This window comes from Diceros bicornis, chromosome 23, assembly GCF_020826845.1.
Source record: "Diceros bicornis minor isolate mBicDic1 chromosome 23, mDicBic1.mat.cur, whole genome shotgun sequence".
Classification (NCBI taxonomy): domain Eukaryota; kingdom Metazoa; phylum Chordata; class Mammalia; order Perissodactyla; family Rhinocerotidae; genus Diceros; species Diceros bicornis.
Genome location: NC_080762.1, coordinates 56,821,366 through 56,841,757, shown reverse-complemented (window position 1 = coordinate 56,841,757; position 20,392 = coordinate 56,821,366). Strand labels below are relative to the sequence as shown.

Below are 20,392 nucleotides of genomic sequence, written 5' to 3'. Positions count from 1 at the left end.
AAACAGGGACATTGCATCAATTTAAGAATCTGCACAGACTTAACTTTATAAAATAACTAGGAGGTTCTAAACTTTTCTATAGGTCTTCTTGCAATGCAACATTTGGAGTCCCTTTTACATTTGCTTGCCTCTAGAATAAACCTGAATTTATTGATCTACCTCTATGAAGTGAAGCTTGAAAAGAATGTTCTCCATATTCCCACTCCCTATTCTCATCACAGTGCCCCCAAATTGCCTCTACCTATACACCCTCCGTGGCGGGCCCACTGTCAGCTGGGGTAAAGCAGAATCTCAGTCCCCCTCCCAGATCTGCTGAGTCAGCATCTGCCCTTTAATGTGGTTCTCAGACACGCCAGAGTTTGAGAAGCACTGATTTAGACCCTAACGCTTCACCCACCCTCGCCCCTGGTCCTCCTCTCTGAACAACAGAGGTGAGGAGACCAGACCAGCAGAAGCAGCTGTGTCAGGGACAGGATCTGTGCCCAAGGACCCACCCAGACACTACTCACTATGCCCAAGCCCTGCCCGCACAGGAAGTCAGCCACTAAAGATAGGCTGCCTGTAGGAGACAGAAGGCCATAAGGGACCTCTGCAAGCCGCTCAGGAGGGTGAAAAAGGGTGGAACAGGAAAGGCAGGAAAGCAAGTTCTTGGATTCCAAAACCCACAGCCTGTCTAGGTGCTGCTTTCCCCTGCTCGGCACATAGCTTGTCGTGAGACATCCCTTTGCTGACCTCTCCTCTTTTGCATTTCCCCCTTATTGACAAGTCACCACGTAGAACTTTTCTCCGTGAATTAGAAACTCTATAAGTTGTCAGGGACTGAATGTGCCTGTTTTCCGGCGGTTTCTGGCAGTTCCCTGCTTTCCTGGTGTAGCCATGCTGGAGCCTGAGTCATCTGAAGATGGTGGCAGTGCCAAAGAGCTGGGAAGCAGCTGCGGACAAGCCAGGATGGGGAGCTGGGGCTCAGGGACTGCTGGGCACCACGGCCGCTGACCTTCCTTGGGGCAGGAGAACCCCCCCAGTCTAATTGCGTGGATACAAACTGCTCCACGCTTCAGAGTCCTAATGAGTCCTTTCTGTAGCAAGTGTGTTTAGAGACAGCCAAGAGTATAAAGCACCTCCCCACATAACTGTTTCTCAGAGTTCCGAGCAGCAGCACCTAGCTTGTGCATGTGCCAGAATTCTTTTCTTCTTTTTTTTCTCCTTTCTCTCTCTCTTTTTTTTAAAGCTGAGAAACCACAGCATTTTCCTGGAGAGCCAAACAATATACCTCACTTTTTGTTTTAAGGACAAAAGATTTTTCTCCTGTATCCATTCACATACATTTAAACAGCCACCTGGAGAATACACCCCTGTTTGGCGTGCGTGTGTATTTGCGTTTCCCTAACATTCTGACTCACAGTCCGGAGGACAATGATTGACTTGTTCCCACTTCACATAGCTGCTACGAACGTCTCGCACAAGGGTGGGCCTGTGTGCGCGCTCGGGGCGTCGCGGGCGGCGCTGGTGCGGACGGCCCGAGGAGCCGGCGGGCCGGCGGCGGCCGGCGGGCGGCGCCCTTGTGACGCGCGGGGAGGGCGGGGCCGCGGCCGGGGCTGCGTGGAGATCCGCGCCGCGCGGTGGGGCGCGCCCGTCTCGGAGCGCCGCGCTCGAGCCCGGGAAGCAGGCTCCGGAGGACGGGAGGCCGCCGCGGTGCCGGAGCGTCCCCGGAGCGGACGGCCGCCCCCGCCGAGATGCGGGGCCCGCGGCTGCTGACCGCCGCGCAGCTCGTCTGCGTGTGGACCGCCGCGCTGGCCGCCGGCCCCGGGTGAGGCGGCGCGGGGCGGGGGCGGGCGCCCCGGCGGTGCTCCGTGCTGCAGTCACTTTCTCCACCTCGGACGTTCTGGAAGCGTCTCTTTGGCTGTAACTGCTTTCTAGAGAGAGTCGTTTTATTTTTAGTCCACGTTGCCTCTGCATTTTTCTCAACTTTTTGCTCCCAAATAATGTGCCTTCTTGTCTCAAAGACATATGATATATTTTTTCTGAACACCGAGTCTCAAGTTTGGCATTGGCAAAGCGTGGCTGAGGTGACTGAAGTGTGGGTTCAGGGGCGGACTCGGTAGCAAGACGACGAAGGAGGCACCCCACAATGGAAAGGGCCCCACTCGTAAAGGTTTTTGTAGTTGAGCCCTAACCCCCAGCTTGGGCAGGGAAGTGCTGTTTTAGCGATTTTTATGCCCTGCTACACCTGGAAATTTCACCACTGATAGTTTGATTTCAGATGGTGTGGTGTGTTTCCATCAGTGATATTGGTTAGATGATGTTTTCTTGCGCAGATGCCCAAGCATAAAGGTTTGAATAGGAAACAGGCAAAATCCTAGTGTGTGTGTGTATGTGGGTGTGTAAGCCAAGAAAAAAACCACACTGGAGTGAAGTCTTGTGTAAAGACGTTTAGAGGTTTGCGCTTTATCAGTAACTTCTGCATGCTGTTTGTGGTTTATAAAATGGAAATAACACAGGCCGTCCTCTAGTGGTGCATGAATTACTGCATTAAAATTTGTTTATGGGAATTATTTTGTTTCAGTAGCATTTCAATGCAGTTGCTAAATGGAGCAGTGGGGCCATATTAATAGGAACAGTTGCAACTGGCACATTATAGGGAGTCCATCTCACTATCTATGAATTTAAGGATCACAAAAGAATGGAGATGTGAGGATAAGAAACTTTGTTTTTCCCTTGTTGGGAACTCTTTAGGCCCAGGTTTCTGGTGACAGCCCCAGGGATCATCAGGCCTGGAGGAAATGTGACTATTGGCGTGGAGCTTCTGGGACACAGCCCCTCACAGGTCACTGTGAAAGCCCAGCTGGTCAAGATGGCAGCAAACCTCACTGTCTCTGTCCTGGAAGCAGAAGGAGTCTTTGAAAAAGGTAAGATAAACAGCATAGAGTCTTACCCTTCTGCAGTAATAATTGGAATATGTTAATAAAGCCGTGTCTTAGGGTAACAGAGAAACTTCAAATTTGCAGTGGCTTACATAATACACTTTTAATTCTTACTCGTGTCAAGACCAAAATGCTGTTCCTGGATGCTCTTCCAAGTGGAGATTCAGAGACCCAGCTTCCTTCCACTTGGTGGCTCCGTCATGGTCAACATGTGGCCTGCAGGGGAAGAGCACGGAGTTTCTCCAGTGGGCGGTTTATATGGGCTAGACCCGACGTGGCTCATATTGCTTCTGCTCCTCTTCCGATGGCCACATGTAGCTGCAGAGGAGGCTAGCACATGTAGGCCCGTGTGTGCCCAGAAGAAGAGATGGGCATAGTTAACAGTTTGACACAAAACTGTATTTATATATGGTTTATATAAACCGTATTCAACCATATTTCTTTATATTTATTGCATGCAGAGGATTTTACTAAATAGGACTGTGGGAAGGAAAAGAAGAGCTACACAATAGTTAAAATCCAGTTTTATGGAGTATTTCTTAATTTTTAAAGTAACAGGAGAAAAGAAAAATAATGTAAAAGTGGCTTGTGAAAGAAGCCATGTCTGTTGTTTTATGTTTGGGTTCTAACCTGGCCCAGGATTAAATTGGTCAATGAATGTGTTCTTTTTCAATACTAAGGGAAAAATAATTTTGGGTGGTAAATACTTAAATACTTAAATTTTTTTTCCATTAAAATGAAAATTTATTGTATTTTTTTCCCCTAATCGAAAGAGTAACATATACTTAGTCCTTGCAACCTGGTAAACACTGGGAGTAAGGGAAATAAACCAAAATCACCTGTAATCCTCACCCAAGTAGAAACGCTGTTAACTAGAAGCACGTTTAGATATTTAGTCAGAGGCCAGAAATTGGGATATAAATTCCTATAATGTTAAGAGTTATCTTTAAAAAAGAATCATTTAAGGGCACATAGTGAAGGGTGGATGAGATTCCACAGTAGTTCATTATATAAATGTTTATCTTCTACCAGCATAGAGAAATTAACACCTCCATGAAATGAGATAAGGTCAGAGTTTATCTACATCCATGGTTCTTTTTCTGGAAGCTGACTAGGTGGGTAAGTTTGGGCCTGGAGTCAGGAAGAAGTGATGTGGGCAGGGGCAGGAGTAATGTCAGGAAAGTGGGAGCCCTTTGTCCCTGGAGAGGAAACGTGGGTTAGTGCTTAAGATCTGAGATTGAGTTTTAGCACTAGTTGTGTGACCTTGGGCAGGTTACTTAACTGCTCTGAGCCTCAGTTTCCTCATTTGTGAAATGGGGATAATGAAAGTTACTTCCCAGGGCAGGTATAAAGTTAAAATCAGCATCTAGTGCCTAGTAGGCACTCAATGAACAGCAGCTGCTAATATTGTTAAGTAGTAGTAATAACGCTGAAGAAGAAGATGCAGGGAGTACCATTTCCTTCTTACATGGGGTCAGACCGCTGCTTTCATTATTGATCTATGATTTCTGAAAATGAGTGAATCCTGGTTTTATGATAATGGCTAAAGAAGATAGTGAAATACTAAGTCACAGCAGACAATACTTAAAGGTAGTTCCACATTCATTATTTATCCATTAAGAATGATCATTTTGGCTCTACTAGTGTGGCAATTTTACTGCAGTGCAGAGGTCCAGAGTAACATGGATGGTTTTGGTAAATATTTTCTCTTTGCTTGGATGTTTGCATACTCTTATTTTATTTTATTTTATTTATTTTGTGAGCCCTCAGGAAAGGGCTCCCCCTTTCCTGAGCTAACATCCAATGACAATCCTCCTCTTTTTTTTGAGCAAGATTGGCCCTGGGCTAACATCTGTGCCCATCTTCCTCTGCTTTATATGGGACGCCGCCACAGCATGGCTTGACGAACAGTGGGTCGGTGCGCGCCCAAGATCCGAACCTGCGAGCCCAGGACACCGAAGTAGAGCTCGCGCACCTACCCGCTGCGCCACCGGGCTGGCCCTGCATACTCTTAGTTTAGAATTTCTCCTGCATTGTCTCTTCTGCAATCTCCTTTCTTTTTTTCTGCAAACAAATAGTACCAGCGTTGGGGATTTGTGATATTGTGGCTTGGTTTTTAACTTTATTCTTAGATTTTTCTTTTGGGAGGAGAGTCTGTCATATGCCCGTGGGAAGGCTCAAGTGCTCAAGACTGGGTCAGACCGACACTATCCTGGGAGCAGAATGGATCTCTTTCCGGGGCTGTTTTTGACTCTGTTGATATACAGTTTCATTGAAAATACCCTTGCTGGGAGCACTCTCCCTCTTTCAAAGGAGAATGTTACTCTGTTATCAGAGGCTGTGAGTCATTGTTCTCAGAGCAGATGCTTCCTGTAATGTTAGGACTTAAGGATCAAGACATTTCTCCCTTCTTGTCTTCACATCCTTTGCTTTATCTGACTTCTCCAGTTGTAACAACATGTAGATAAACGAGGACTTCTAAATCAGTGGGGTCTGGATCTTCCTAGGATTCATTTTTTTTTTCCTTGCCACGTAAACAAACAAATACATACATTTTAGGTACAATTATTTCATAACTTGTTTATGAGGGCCTCCAAGAAAAGGTTGGTTTTAATAAAGATTTATCTTCTAGCAGAGGTGGGTAAGGAGGGGGACTATTTCTGAGTGGCTATTTCTAACAGTCTTGATCGTCTTAGAAATTCTTGGGGCAGGGTGGTATTTCACCATAACCAAAATGCATTTCTAGCCTAATTTTTTTCAGAAATAGTAGTAGCTAGAGGATTCGAATTGTACAATACACTTTAATAAAGGCGGAAAGGTATGGCTTGACCTCAAGGAAGAGTTCATTTATTTGTTTGACAGATATGGGGAAGATTTTGTTTACATTTTTCCTTGAATCCAGCAGCATTGATTACATTACAATTAGTTTATTCATTTTTTAATATATTAATTCTACATTTATTGGGGAATCAATTATGGGCTTTTTTTTTTGGTGTGTGTGAATAATAGCCCTTTAGAAAAAGTGTTTCTGCTAAACTTTATGGAGTTCTCTAAGGGTGTATTAATGCCTCTGTAGTGGTGAGATTCAGACATTGACGTGTACTTGTCATTATCACCCCACCACCACCATCGTCACCATCCTCACTACCACCACTACCACCATCATCATCGTCACCACCACCATCACCACCACTATCACCATCATCATTATTATCATCATCACCATTATCCTTTCTACAGTGAATAGAGCTAGGTTCATAATCTCATCTTCCATTGTATGCAGGAGTTAGTTAAGTAAGCATAATTGACAAAACATGGTAAAAATTCAGCAAGTAGTAATTCCCAGAGGAGAGGAGATGGAGCAGCTATTGGCATTTGAAATCAAGTCAGACTATATGTTGGGTGGAGAGTGAGCCTGTCCCCTTATTTCTTCCCTTCTTAGTTTTTATCTCTTCCTTTACTGTGATGTTGCCCTGGAGTTCCATGCCAAATCAAAAAAAAAGGTAAGAACATTTGAATTCACAGATCTTAAATGAGAACTGTCTTCTCATCTGTAAGGCATATGGAATAACGGAATTATTCTTGATGTCCTTAAAACCATCATTTCTGCTTTATTTCCCCTTCTCTTTCTACAGTTTGAAATGTTCATTTGTAAACTTTCAGTGTTTTTCCTGAGTGAGATTTGCTTCAAATAATGAAGAATACACCCTTTTCCCCTATTAATGAATTCATTGTCACCAGTTTCACGTAAACTTGATTTAAGAAAAAAACATAAATGGAAAATGTCAGCAGCAAACTTGGGTGCTGTATGGGGTATCTCCAGGCGAGATACCCCATACTGGAGGCACTGTTCATTTATTGATGGTGCCAAGCCTACTTCCATTTTCTCACTGAGGTGTTGGGGTGAGACGTACTCTATGAACGTGTCTATATCCTTTAATAATTTGCTTTTTCTTTTTGCCCTAAAATCTTGGAGAGTCAATGGGGTGTTTACCTTCTATTTTTTAAGAATTAAAAATTCTTCTTGGTCCTTTATTGTCTTTCTCTCTTTCTCACATTGACTATGGGTATTTTATTTTTCATCTTGATCCAGTAAAGGTGGGAAATCAATATTTCTTAAATTTGAGATAGCTGAAAAACTTAAAAAAAAATCATCCAGTTCAGTTTGGATGGCTTTCTGTGGAAACAAAGCTCCTGAACATACATTTCATGGCTCCTAAATCAAAATCAGTCCCACGGTCTTTATGAGAGTAGATGAATTAGTGTAGTGTGTGGCCAGATCTCCCAGGGCAGGTCTCCACAGGCAGCTTTGCCAGTAGAACTCAGTCTGAACTTGTAGTTACATGAGAATTATTTTTAAAGGGTGTGGGCTCTCCATTCATATGTCTTTGCCATTGTGTGTGATATATATATGTAAATAGGTAGGTGGTGCCTGAGGAAATTGGGCCAGAGTGTAATCACGATGTGCCTGGGCTCTGTAGCCAGGCTACCTGAATGCCCTTCTCTTAGTGGTTGTGGGTTGTGGGCAGTTATGATCTCACCAGGCTTCAGTTTCATCATCTGAAGAATAGTGGTTCCTGCCTTATACAATTACATGGTCATTGTGAGGATTATATGAGGTAACATGTTTAAAGCACTTAACACATAGGAATTATTCAAGAAAATGGTAGCCATTGTTATTAGAAGAAAATAGCAACAATCATGTCAGAGATGATTATTAATGTCCTGCTGGGATGATCTTGAAGTGAGAATTCTAGAAAAGGCACATCACTAGGAGGGAATGGGAAGGGATTTAATGTATTAAACATTGAGTTTCCTTGTAGTGCCAGGGACTTGATGGACAATGTTTAACTGCCGTAACCTATGAGGAAGGCACTGTTGTCTTCATTTTAAAGATGAGGAAACTGAGGCCGAGAGAGAACGGTTAATTTTCCTGAGTTAACACAGTGAATGGTAAAGCCTGAATTTGAAGTTGGTTCTGCTGGTGCTGAATTTGAAGGCTTTCTACTGCCTGGAAGAGCGTGAAATATGTTTTGTTTGCTTTGGTTTGGGATATCAATGCAATGTTGTACAAGTCATCTTCCTCAAAATCATTTTCATGTTTGCTAGTGGTAGTTTAGTCCTGGATCTAATGAAGTCTAATCTGGATTTAAGGAATCCTGAGATGCAATGTGAGCTCTCCTCCTGATTTACTTTGAGCATCATAGAATTCCAGAGCTGGATGCGACCTCAGAGATACACCAATCAGTCACCCAATTTATGGCTGAGGAGACTGAGGCGTGCTGTTTGGTGACTTGCCTAAGGTGAAATTTCGTATTGGTGGCAGAGCTTGAAATAGATTGCAAGTCCCCAAATTTGTAGTCCTGTGCTATTTTCATTATACTCTAGGAAACTTTCCTAACATATGGAGAACTGTGTGTAAGACCTAGGATATATTGGCAAATGTTGGTTTTTCTGATAGGGAAGAAAATAAGGCTAACTAAGGAATTTAAAAATGTTTACCTGCATGTTTGTGCAGGTTTCTTATTTCAGCTCAAGGTGGAGTTGTTCCTTATGGCCTGATGGTTCTACATCAGAGGTGGGGGTGGGGCTAGGAGCCTCATGGATCTTTCTAAAACTAAATTCTGTTGCTGTGTTTCTCAAAGAGGGGGTTGTACTTATTAAAAATACAGATTCATGGCCACCCCCTCAAGTCATGGGTAAGATCTAGGAATCTAACTTTGAGCAATGACCACAAGTGGTTCTTAGCCACATTAAAATAAGAACAACTGTCCTTTAGTATCTCACAATTGTTCTTGACTAAGTACTGGAAAGCTTGAGAGTGAGAGGCACGCCTGTGAAAGTCTACGGTGATTCACAGCCTCACAGCCGCTGAGAGAATACCCCTCCCGGACTTCCGTATTTGCCTTTCAAGCAGCCCCCAACCGTGAGCATTGGTGTGAATTTTAAGCAGAGGAGAAGCATGTCTTGTGTTTGTTTATGAATCAGTGATTGAATGAAGTTGAAAGTGAACATACTGACTCTTTAAACTCCAAGTTAAACGTGTGCTGCTCATCTTCTAACACAGAGTGAGTCACTATCCCAGTGACTCACTGAGGGTTTGGTGGAAATAGAAATCAGATCCTGTGAGAATTGGGGCTGGGTTACTGTTTGTAAAAATACTGAAACTAGTTGTTTCTCCAGTGACATTTCCTCCCATTAATTTTTTATTTATAGATTATTTGCTGTATCTGAGACATGAATAAGTGGGGGGTGGGTAATAAGAGGAAGCAAGGCATTAGAGGGGATTCAGAGGTTCCAGAAGGGTAAAATATAATATTAAAAGTACAGAAGGCTGGAGAGGTTTTATTTCTTGTTTGTATAAAAAATTTAATGTGGTTTGTAAATAGTGCTGCTTGTGTGTGACCCGGTGCCTGGTACTGTTACCTTTTACATCTAGAGCTATACAAATGTCCATTCATAAGTGTTCCACCTCTTCTGACACGTTTGGCATTAGGGGGAATAGTTATTTCACGTACTAGAGGAGGGAAGGGTGTGCCCGAGGAAAGAGCCCATGGTTGGGAGTGGCAGTCCTGACTAGGAGATAGAGGTTTATGTGTGTGTTTTCTGAAAAGATGTTGTTTTCTGCTTTAGATCTAAGTTTGGGGGACATCCAGATGGAGACATCCAGCAGATAATTTTGAAATTGTAGCTAGGGAGAGAGTTTAAGGCATTGTTTTCATGGAGGCAGACGATATTTAAAGTTTTGGTGGGAATGCATGAGATGCACAAGAGAGACAGAGCTTCTGGAAAGAACAGGACTGATGATGGAAGCTTGAGAGGAGGAAAATCCATCAATGAAATGGATAGACAAGGAGCATCCAGAGACAGGGACGGATTGAAGACGGTGAGATGTCTCAGAAGCCACGAGAAGAAAGAGTTACAAGCAGGCAGGTTTTAATAGTACCAAGTGTCCCAGAAGGTCAAAGAAGAGAAGATGAGGACAGTGATCCTCAAGGGGATGGTTTTAAGTCGAGTGTTGGGAGCAAAAGCCCAGTTTAAAGTAATAAATGGGAGGTGAGAAAATATAATCAGAAAATGTAGACCATTCTTTGCTGAAGTTTGACAGTTGAAAAGAGAGAAGTAGATGATCTCTTGAAAGGCACAGTAGAGAGGAAAAAGTGGTTGATGCAAAGCGGGGCGGGGGGTGGTGGATACTTCATGGGTAAGGTGGGATCAGGATCAGGAGCACAGGTGAGTGGGTTATCCTTAAAAAAAAGTTATACTTTTTCCTTTGATGTAAGAAAGAAATAGAAGAGAATGAGTAAGGAAAGAAATATTTTGAGGTAGGAACTTCCGATGAAGAATGAAATTGAAATATGGTTTTAGGAAAACTTTGCCATAGGTCTCTACTGCCTCTAATTGGTACAGACCCAGTCATCTCTTTATAGGAAGTGGGGATAAATGTTAAAAGTAGTGGCCCATAGGAGAGAAGAAGCACAGAATTAGAGATATTCCCTGGTGGTGCCCTAACCTGAGTCTCTGCTGGATTGTGGGATATTGGAACGCATGGATTGATACTTGTGTTATTATCAGGAGAGGGAGCACAGGAGAATAGAGAAGAGAGAGGGGCTGTTTATGGTGGTACTATGCCTCACTTGAAGCTTGAGGGGCTGGGATAGAGTTATTTTATTATTGCCATGGTTGTCAGTGTGAGTAAGAAGTGGAATTGTAACTCGTCATCTCTTGGTTTGGGCCAAGATGACCATCATAGCAAAGGTGCAGTGACAAAACTTGAAGAGAAGGAAATTATAGTGGGGCCTGGTCTTGCTCTGTCTCTTCTATTTTTCACTTCCCTTAGGAAAATTCCATGACTTGACTTTCTTCCCTTGCAAGGATGAGGCTGAAATTGGTCAAAGAAGATTTGGTGGAGGGAGTCGAGTAGGGAGGTAGTGGGCAGGTCTGTGGGTCTTTAGTTCTGAAGAAGTGATTCGTGTTTAAAATCTGAAAACCAAAGTGATAAAGAGCTTGGAAATAAATGAGGAGGAAAGTTTTTTAGGGCACCTAGTAGCTTCATTTTGGCAGGGCAATGTTAGGAATTTACATTTATGAAAATGTAGGTGGCAGAAATGATTTAGTATTATAAATTTTAATTTTACTGAAATAAGTGTTAAATTTCCTCAAGAATACAGTTAAGACAGGGCATTTACTATTTTGAGAATTCTAAACATTTATTAGGCACCAAATTGTATATAGCATAATATTGGGTGGCATAAATGGTTTGGTGACCACAAAAAATTCTTGTCTCTGTGCTCTTTACAGAGAAGCAAAGTAGGTTTCATTTCATGTGCTAACTTGAGTTGATGGTAGAGGCTGCTTAGAATGCTGTGTTGATGGTTTCATGGTCAAGTCTGAGTTTACTGGAATAGAGTGCAGATGGATTAGCTGTGTCTGCCATGGGCATGGGAATGGGGAGTGTGGTATGAGCTGCAAATGGGCCTATTGGGTTGAAGAGAGATGGTTTCCTACAGGACTACATGGGTGTAATAACAACATGGATAAGAGAGAAAAGATGGAAGGGTAGGTGTGTGCAAATACTAATGTGAGAGTACAGTAAGCTACAGAGGAGGGGCAGGGAGGGAATATGAGATTGTGTTTGGACTAATATTTTGGAAAGAATAGCTGGGTCTGTCCTGTACAGTTTGAGAGACACAATGGGTCAGAATGGGGGCTCCAGAGCCACGTTGGAATTGAACCCTTAGCACTACCTCTTACTACCTAAGTGGCCTTGGGCAAGTCACTGCATCTCATCTAGTCTCAGTTTCTTCATTTGTATAATGGCAGTAATGCTAGTACCTGCCTCAAAGCATTGCTGTGAGGATTAAACGAGACAGTGCTTTAGAGTTGCGCTGTCCAATGTGGTAGCCACTAGCCACATGTGGTTTTTGAGCACTTGAAATGTGGCTTGTAGAAATTGAGATGGACTGTGAGTATAAAATACCTACTGGATTTTGAATATTTAGTACTAAAAGAATGCAACAAAACATTAATTTTTTATATTGCTTACATGATAATATTTTGGATATATTGGGTTAAATAAAATATGTTATTAAAATTAATTTCACCCATTTCTTTTTTCTGTTTTTGGAATACTGCTTTAGAACATTTATCATAGTGCCGGGCACATAGTAAACACTGGAGAACGTCAGCTGTGTTGTACCCGGCATTTCCCAATGTCATGTAGTAGTACAAATGTCTCCCTCCTGAGCACATGCTTGTGGCATGAGGCCAGGTCTCTCTATTGATGGCAGTTTGATTCTGACTCCAGTGGGCCTTCAACCTTATTCCTTATCCCCTAAGGAAGGAGGAAGTCTCCCTAAAAAGAAGCACCATACCATAGGGGTTGGTCAACTTTTCCTGTGAAGGGCCAGATGGTAAACGTCATAGGTTTTGCCGGCCTTATGGTCTGTTGTTGCAGCTGCTGGACTTCACGTTGGTAGTGTGAAAGCAGCCATAGCTAGCGCCTAACAAATGAGCGCTCTGTGCGTCAACAGAACTTTATTTATGGATCCTGAATTTGGAGTTCATAAAATTTTCATGTGTCATGAGATATTATTCTTTTTATTTTTTTCCAGCTATATAAAAATACAAAACCATTTTTAGCTCATGAACTGTACGAAAATAGGCGTGGGGCTGATTTGGCCTGTGGGCCATAGACTGTTGACCCTGCCGTAATACATGCCCCGTACATTGAACAGCGCTGTCTGGACTCTTTATTTTTCATTTGTATTGAAGCTAACATTTAGTTTATACTGTATAATTTTATTTATTTTACTTTTAGTGGGTTTTCGTTTGACCTATTTTATGCTCAGCAGTCTAAATGGAACAAAACGTTGTTTATGAAACTCATATTTATTGAGATATTTGTAAGCAAGGGGAGGCAGAGAGGAGAAAAATTAAAGGAGTATGTAAGGGACAAAAGGAAATTTTTTTGTTTTGTTTGCTTGAAATACTTATGTTTTCTGTATAGATTGAATTCATTGAAGAATTACTTAGCTTTAATGTGACATTAAACCATGAAGCAGAAACACTATATTTTAAGATTTTGTCTTCCACGGATTTGTGGTGAACCCCATTTCTCACTTCGTCCATCTGTGATCAAAGAAAATACTGAATAAGGAGAGACTATTTAATAACTTGGGAAAATGGTCAAAATTTTCAGCTAAAAAAGCGATATACTTAAGTTTATGACTGTGTATCACTGAACTGCAGAGAGCTGCCAAAAATAATTAAGCAGTAAATACTAAGTCAGGCAGATATATGGTGGAAAATCCATTTTTATCCATAGAGAATATATCTGGACCTAGTTAGATTTCCAGTTACACACAACTCCCTCCCTTCAGCGATCCTCCGCAGAGCTATTTGGTGAGTGCAGATGTCAGAAGAGGCAGCATATGGTTTTATAGAGTGTGTTTAAAAAGTTAAGGAAAGGTTAGTTTTTGTGTATGCTTATTACACAATTTAAAAATAGCTTTGACTCTATTTGTAAATCAAACAGCCAGCTCTCAGGCCTGTGCCAAGCATGAAGCCTTAAAACAAGGTTTCTTTTGAGTGGCTTCGGCAGTATTGGGAAGGAGAAATGTCTAAAAGGGTTTTAAGATTGACTTTTCTCTGGTTATATAAAAAAAGGATCTGAGTTTTACAAAGTTCTCTACGATAACATTGGGAAGGACTGTACATAACAGAGTGTATCTTCAGTCAGTGATTTGAGAGAGAGCCATGCTCTTTCCCGAGTCTGAGTGGAGCCTCGCCAAATGGGAGAAAAATGTTCATGACAGTTTGCAAATACTATCTGTTTAATCCTCAACCTAGCAACAGCAGAAAAAGAGATTACTGTTCTTCATCTACACTCCCACTACCCTGCCCCCAGCGTTATGTTTTGGTGGTGTAAATTATTGCTAGAATGTTAGGATTTTCAAATGAGACTTAATAAGTGCCTAGGAAATTCCAAGCTGCATTTGTAAATTGAGAGGGACGACAAGTCAAAAAAATGTTAAGTACTTAAAGTCAACCTTTTAATAAAGACGCATGAGACAAGTGGGTGGGCCTTAAATTGGTTCTGTCTACACATCCTCCAGAGTCACTCCCTGAATCTGGCAAGAATTGGGTGGGTGGGGCCTCTCTGCTTTAGGGAGCAGCTTCTGTTTCTGGCTTTGGGTCTTTGAACAGACGTGGTCACATGTCAGAGCAGCCAGACCCAGACATGCAGTCACCCCTCCTTCCAACTTCTCTCTAATGAGAAAACCGGTCAAAGCTTTGACGCTGTTAAGAGCTACAATAAAAAAAAATAAAACTTCTACGAAACGGGATTTCCTGCACTTCCAATGTGGGTAGCTTGTTTTGAATTGCTAAAATGCTTGCCCTCCAGTTAATCAACCTACTAGATTTGTTTGAATTGTAGACTCACAGCTGCTTTCTACTTTCTCCTTTCTTGGTGTCACTTCGATGAAAATAAATTATGTATGGGCCCCCCCCCCCCCCCCCCCGGCCCTTCAGCCTTTGTAGATTTGCCAGCGATGGGAGGTAGACTGTGTGTCGGGCCGTGCTAGAAAGGAATCACATTGTCTCTCCCAGTCACTGGACTGACAAAGTAGGCACCTCCATGATTTAGCCTAAAGTAATGAAAAATAGGTAACTCTCCGTTGTCAAGCGTGCTGGCTTGTTGGGACCCAGCTTTCTGCAGTTTGATGTGTTTGATTTTATTCCAGTGAGGACGCTGTGGTGGAGGCGGTCCTGCCCGGATGTATCCGAGTCAGGGGAGAATGACTCACGCTGGGAACTGCTGGGAAGGTTGCCCCAGGCTGCCCTCAGAGACAGCCCCCTTGGGAGAGGGCATCAACTAAAGAGAGTCGCCTTGCCCAGGGGCACCCATCCTTGAGTGTAGGTCCGGTCCCCTCCCCCCAACTCAGGACAGCTCTCAAGAGTCATCACTGCTTCTGAGCGCCTCCTATGGGCGCGTCTTGAGCCTGCGCTTCAGCTCCCCCTCCTTCTCCTCAGCCCTGGCTCCTTCCCTCCTTCCCTTCTCCAGCTGCTGATGGCGGGGCGCTCGCTACAAAACGTCTTGCACTTGAGTCACCATCTCAGAGTTGGCTTCCCAGGAACCAACCATAGACAGATGTGGTTATTGTTTAACTTTCCTTTGAAGAGGGATTTTTCAGATCTTGAAGTTAACTTCAGAATTTTCAAAACTGTAGTGTGAAGAAGTGACATAAATAAGAGTTGGGAAGTTTTCTCTGTTTTATATCCTGAACAGAAGTTCTTGTATAACATGAATTATTTTAAAATTAGGTTTGCTACTGCAGTGCTTCTGGTATAGGCGTTAAGGGCTAGGAGAACCGTTATGGGAGGAGAACCCGTAGGTTCTGGTGATGACTAACATAGAGCTGAGGAGAGAGAGGGGATATTGAGACATGAGCCTCTGTGCCTGAGGGCTGGTGATATCAACATACCCAAAAAGGCTACCCAGGCTATGCAACTTTTATACTAATCCAAGGTAGAGAGAATAAACAGAATACAGCTGCTGTTCCAGTGCTGAGAGGCAGTACAGAGTAGTGGTTTAGAGCTCGGACCCAAGAGCCAGGCTGCCTGGGTTGAATCTTGGCTTCATTACTTCCTTTCTCTGTGACCCTTGGCAAGTCACTTAGTGTCTCTGTGACACAGGGTTCTCAGTTGTAAAATAAGGATAATAATACTTGATAGCATGATGGTGAGGATTAAACCAGTTAATATATGTAATGCTTTTAGAAAACTGTAAATAGTATCTATTATCATTATTATTTTATCCACAAAATTTAAAAATTATATGCAGTCAGATCTGTTGGTTGTTTTATTGCTTCTAAGCAAAAATTTAAGTCGTCCATCTTCGAAACCAGCACTGTCCAATAGAAGCATATGTATAATGTTACCACATATGTAATTTAACATTTTCTAGTAACCACATTAAAAAGGTAAAAAGAAACAGATGAAACTATTTTTAATAATGTATTTTATTTAACCTAATAATTCATAAATATTATCAGTTCAACATGTAATCAGTATAAAAATTATGATTTTTTTTTCAATAATTTTATTGAGGTCATATTGGTTTACAACATTGTGTAATTTCAGGTGTACATTATTATATATCAGTTTCTGTGTAGACTGCATCATGCCTACGACCAATAGTCTAATTTTTATCCATCACAATATATATGTGTCTCTTTACCCCTTTTGCCCACCCCCAACCCCTTTTCCTCTAATTTTCCTCCACTAATCTGTTCTCTTTATCCATGAGTTTGTTTGTCTTCCACATGTGAGTGAAATCATACAGTGTTTTTGTCTTTCTGTATCTGGCTTATTTTGCTTAACATAATACCCTTGAGGTCCATGCATGTTGTTGCAAATGGGATGATTTTTTTCTTTTTTTATCGCTGGGTAGTATTCCGTTGCATATATATGTACCACATCTTCTTTATCCATTCATCAGTTGATGGGCACTTGGGTTCCTTCAACGTCTTGGCTATTGTGAATAATGCTGCAATGAACATAGGGGTGCATAAGACTCTTTGAATTGTTGATTTTGTGTTCTTTGGATAAATACCCAGTAGTGGGATAGCTGGATTGTATGGTATTTCTAGTTTTAATTTTTTGAGAAATCTTCATACTGTTTTCCATAGTGGCTGCACCAGTTTGCACTTCCACCAGCAGTGTATGAAGGTTCCCTTTGCTCCACATCTTCGCCAACATTTGTTATTTTTTGTCTTGGTGGTTATAGCCATTCTGACAGGTGTAAGGTGGTATCTCATTGTAGTTTTGCTTTGCATTTCCCCAATAATTAGTGATGTAGAACATGTTTTCATGTGCCTGTTGACCATCTGTGTATCTTCTTTGGAAAAATGTCTGTTCACATCTCACATCCTCTGTGCATTTTTTGATCGGGTTGTTTGTGTTTTTGTTGTGGAGTTGTATGAGCTCTTTATATATTTTGGAGATTAACCCCTTGTCGGATATATGATTTGCAAATATTTTTTCCCAGTTGGTGGGTTGTCTTTTTGTTTTGTTCCTAGTTTCCCTTGCCTTGCAGAAGCTTTGTAGTCGGATGTAGTCCCATTTGTTTATTTTTTTTGTTTGTTTCCCTTCCCTGAGTAGACGTGATATTCAAAAAGATGCTGCTAAGACTGATGTCAGAGTGTACTGCGTATATTTTCTTCTAGGAGTTTTATGGTTTCAGGTCTTACCTTCAAGTCTTTAATCCATTTTGAGTTAATTTTTGTGTATAGTGTAAGATAATGGTCTACTTTCATTCTATTGCCTGGGGCTGTCCGGTTTTCCCAACACCATTTAGTGAAGAGACTTTCCTTTCTCCATTGCCTGTTCTTGGCTCCTTTGTTGAAGATTAGCTGTTCACAGATGTAGGACATCTGTTTCTTTGATCTGTGGGTCTGTTTTTGTGCCAGTACCATGCTGTTTTAATTACTATAGCTTTGTAGTATATTTTGAACTCAGGGATTGTGATACTTCTAGTTTTGTTCTTTTTCTCGGGATTGCTTTGGCTATTCGAGGTGTTTTGTTGTTCCATATAAATTTTGGGATTCTTTGTTCTATTTCCGTGAAGAACGTCATTGGGATTCTGATTGGGATTGCGTTGAATTTGTAGATTGCTTTAGGTGATATGGACATTTTAACTATGTTTATTCTTCCAATCCGTGAGCATGAACTACCTTTCCATTTCTTTACATCTTCAATTTCATTCAATAATGTCTTCTAGTTTTCAGTGTAAGGTTTTTTAGCTCCGTGGTTAAATTTATTTCTAGGTATTTTATTCTTTTTGTTGTGATTGTAAATGAGATTGTCTTCTTGAGTTCTCTTTCTGCTAGTTCGTTATTAGTGTATAGAAATGCAACTAATTTTTGTAAGTTGATTTTGTACCCCGCAACTTTGCTGGAGTTGTTGATTATTTTTAATAGCTTGCTGATGGATTCTTTAGGATTTTCTATATATAGAATCATGTTGTCTGCAAATAGTGGGAGTTTCACTTCTTCCTTTCCAATTTGGATACCTTTTATTTCTTTTTCTTGCTAGTTGCTCTGGCCAAAACCTCCAGTATTATGTTGAATAAGAGTGGCGAGAGTGGGCACCCTTGTCGTGTTCCTGTCCTCAGAGGGATGACTTTTAGTTTTTCCCCATTGAATGGGATGTTTGCTGTGGGTTGTCATATATGGCCTTTATTATGTTGAGGTACTTTCTGTCTATCCCCATTTTATTCAGAGTTTTTATCATAAATGGACGTTGGATCTTGTCAAATGCTTTATCTGCATCTATTGAGATGATCATGTGATTTTTATTCCTCATTTTGTTAACGTGGTGTATCAGATTGATTGATTTGCGAATGTTGACCCATCCCTGTGTCCCTGATATAAATCCCACTTCATCATGGTGTATGATCCTTTCACTGTATTGCTGTATTCAGTTTGCCAATATTTTGTTGAGGATTTTTGCATTTGTGTTCATCAGCGATATTGGCCTGTGATTTTCCGTCTTTGTGTTGTCCTTGTCTGGTTTTGGTATCAGGGTGATGTTGGCCTAATAGAATGAGTTAGGAAGCATGCTGTCTTCTTCAATTTTTTGGAAGAGTTTGAGAAGAATAGGTATAAATCTTTGAATTTTGATAGAATTCTCCAGAGAAGCCATCTGGTCCTGGGCTTTTAGTTTTTGGGAGGTTTTTGATTACTGTTTCAATCTCTTTACCTGTGATTGGTCTATTCAGATTCTCTATTCCTTGATTTAGTTTTGCTAGGTTGTATGAGTTTAAGAATTTATCCATTTCTTCTAGATTGTCCAATTTGTTGGCATATAGTTTTTCATAGTATTCTCTTATAATCCTTTGTATTTCTGTGGTATCTGTTGTCATTTCTCCTCTTTCATTTTTAGTTTTATTTATTTGAGCCTTCTTTGTTTTTTTCTTGGTGAGTCTGACTAAGGGTTTGTCAATTTTGTTTATTTTCTCGAAGAACCAGCTCTTTGTTTCATTGATCCTTTGTACTGTTATTTTAGTCTCTATTTCATTTAGTTCTGCTCTAATTTTTATTATTTCCCTCCTTCTGCTGACTTTGGGCTTTGTTTGTTCTTCTTTTTCTACTTCTAAGTGTAGTTTAAGATTACTTATTTGAGATTTTTCTTGTTTGTTGAGGTGGGCCTGTATTGCTATAAATTTCTCTCTTAGTACCACTTTTGCTGCATCCCATAATAGTTGATGTGTTGTATTTTCATTTTCATTTGTCTCCAGGTATTTTTTGATTTCTCCTTTGATTTCTTCGTTGATCCAATAGTTGTTCAGTAGCATGCTGTTTAGTCTTCAGATATTTGTGACTTTCCCAGCTTTTTTCTTGTAGTTGATTTCTAGTTTCATAGCATTGTGGTCAGAAAAGACGCTCGATATGATTTCAGTCTTCTTAAATTTATTGAGGATTGCCTTGTTTCCCAACATATGGTTGTTCTTTGAGAATGTTCCACGTGCATTTGAGAAGAATGTGTATTCTGCTGTTTTTGGATGGAATGTTCAATATATATCTATTATGTCCATCTGGTCCAGTGTTTAATTTAAGTCCACTATTTCCTTGTTGACTTTCTGTTTGGATGATCTCTCTATTGATGTAAATGGGGTGTTGAGGTGCCCTACTATTCTTGTGTTGCTGTCAATTTCTCCCTTTAGGTCTGTTAATATTTGCTTTATATACTTTGGTGCTCCTCTATTAGGTGCATATATGTTCATAAGTGTTATGTCCTCTTGGTGGAATGTCCCTTTTAGCATTATATACTGCCCCTCTTTGTCTCCCATTGTCTTTTTTATCTTGAAGTCTGCTTTGTCTGGTATAAGTATGGCAACATTTGCTTTCTTTTGCTTTCCATTTGCTTGGAGTACTGTCTTCCATCCCTTGACTCGGATCCCCTGTTTGTCTTTAGTGCTGTGATGTCTTTCCTGGAGGCAGTATATTGTTGGGTCTTGTTTTTTAATCCATCCAGCCACTCTGTGTCTTTTTTTTTTTTTTTTTTTGTGAGGAAGATCAGCCCTGAGCTAACATCCAGGCTAATCCTCCTCTTTTTTGCTGAGGAAGACCGGCTGTGAGCTAACATATATTGCCAACCTCCTCCTTCCGCCCCCCCCCCCCCCCCCCGCCGCCCAAAGTCTCAGTAGATAGTTGTATGTCATAGTTGCACATCCTTCTAGTTGCTGTAAGTGGGATGCGGCCTCAGCATGGTTGGAGAAGCGGTGCATTGATGCGTGCCTGGGATCCAAACCCGGGCCGCCAGTATCGGAGCGCTCCCTCTTAACCGCTAAGCCACGGGGCCGGTCCCAGCCACTCTGTGTCTTTTTATTGGAGAATTCCAATCCATTTACATTTAGAATGATTATTGATATATGAGGGCTTAATACTGATATATGAGGCCTTAAT

General features: G+C 41.4%; 1 protein-coding gene across 1 annotated transcript in view; it reads left to right on the top strand.

The window, feature by feature from the left end:
- Nucleotides 1–1,636: 1,636 nt before the first annotated feature.
- CD109 (CD109 molecule) overlaps nucleotides 1,637–20,392 on the top strand; it is a 139,812-nt gene continuing 121,056 nt past the window's right edge. The window contains exons 1-2 of the mRNA XM_058566767.1: nucleotides 1,637–1,807; nucleotides 2,734–2,906. Of these exons, the coding sequence (XP_058422750.1) occupies nucleotides 1,734–1,807; nucleotides 2,734–2,906 (247 nt within the window). The 5' untranslated portion in view covers nucleotides 1,637–1,733. The remainder of the gene's footprint in view (nucleotides 1,808–2,733; nucleotides 2,907–20,392) is intronic.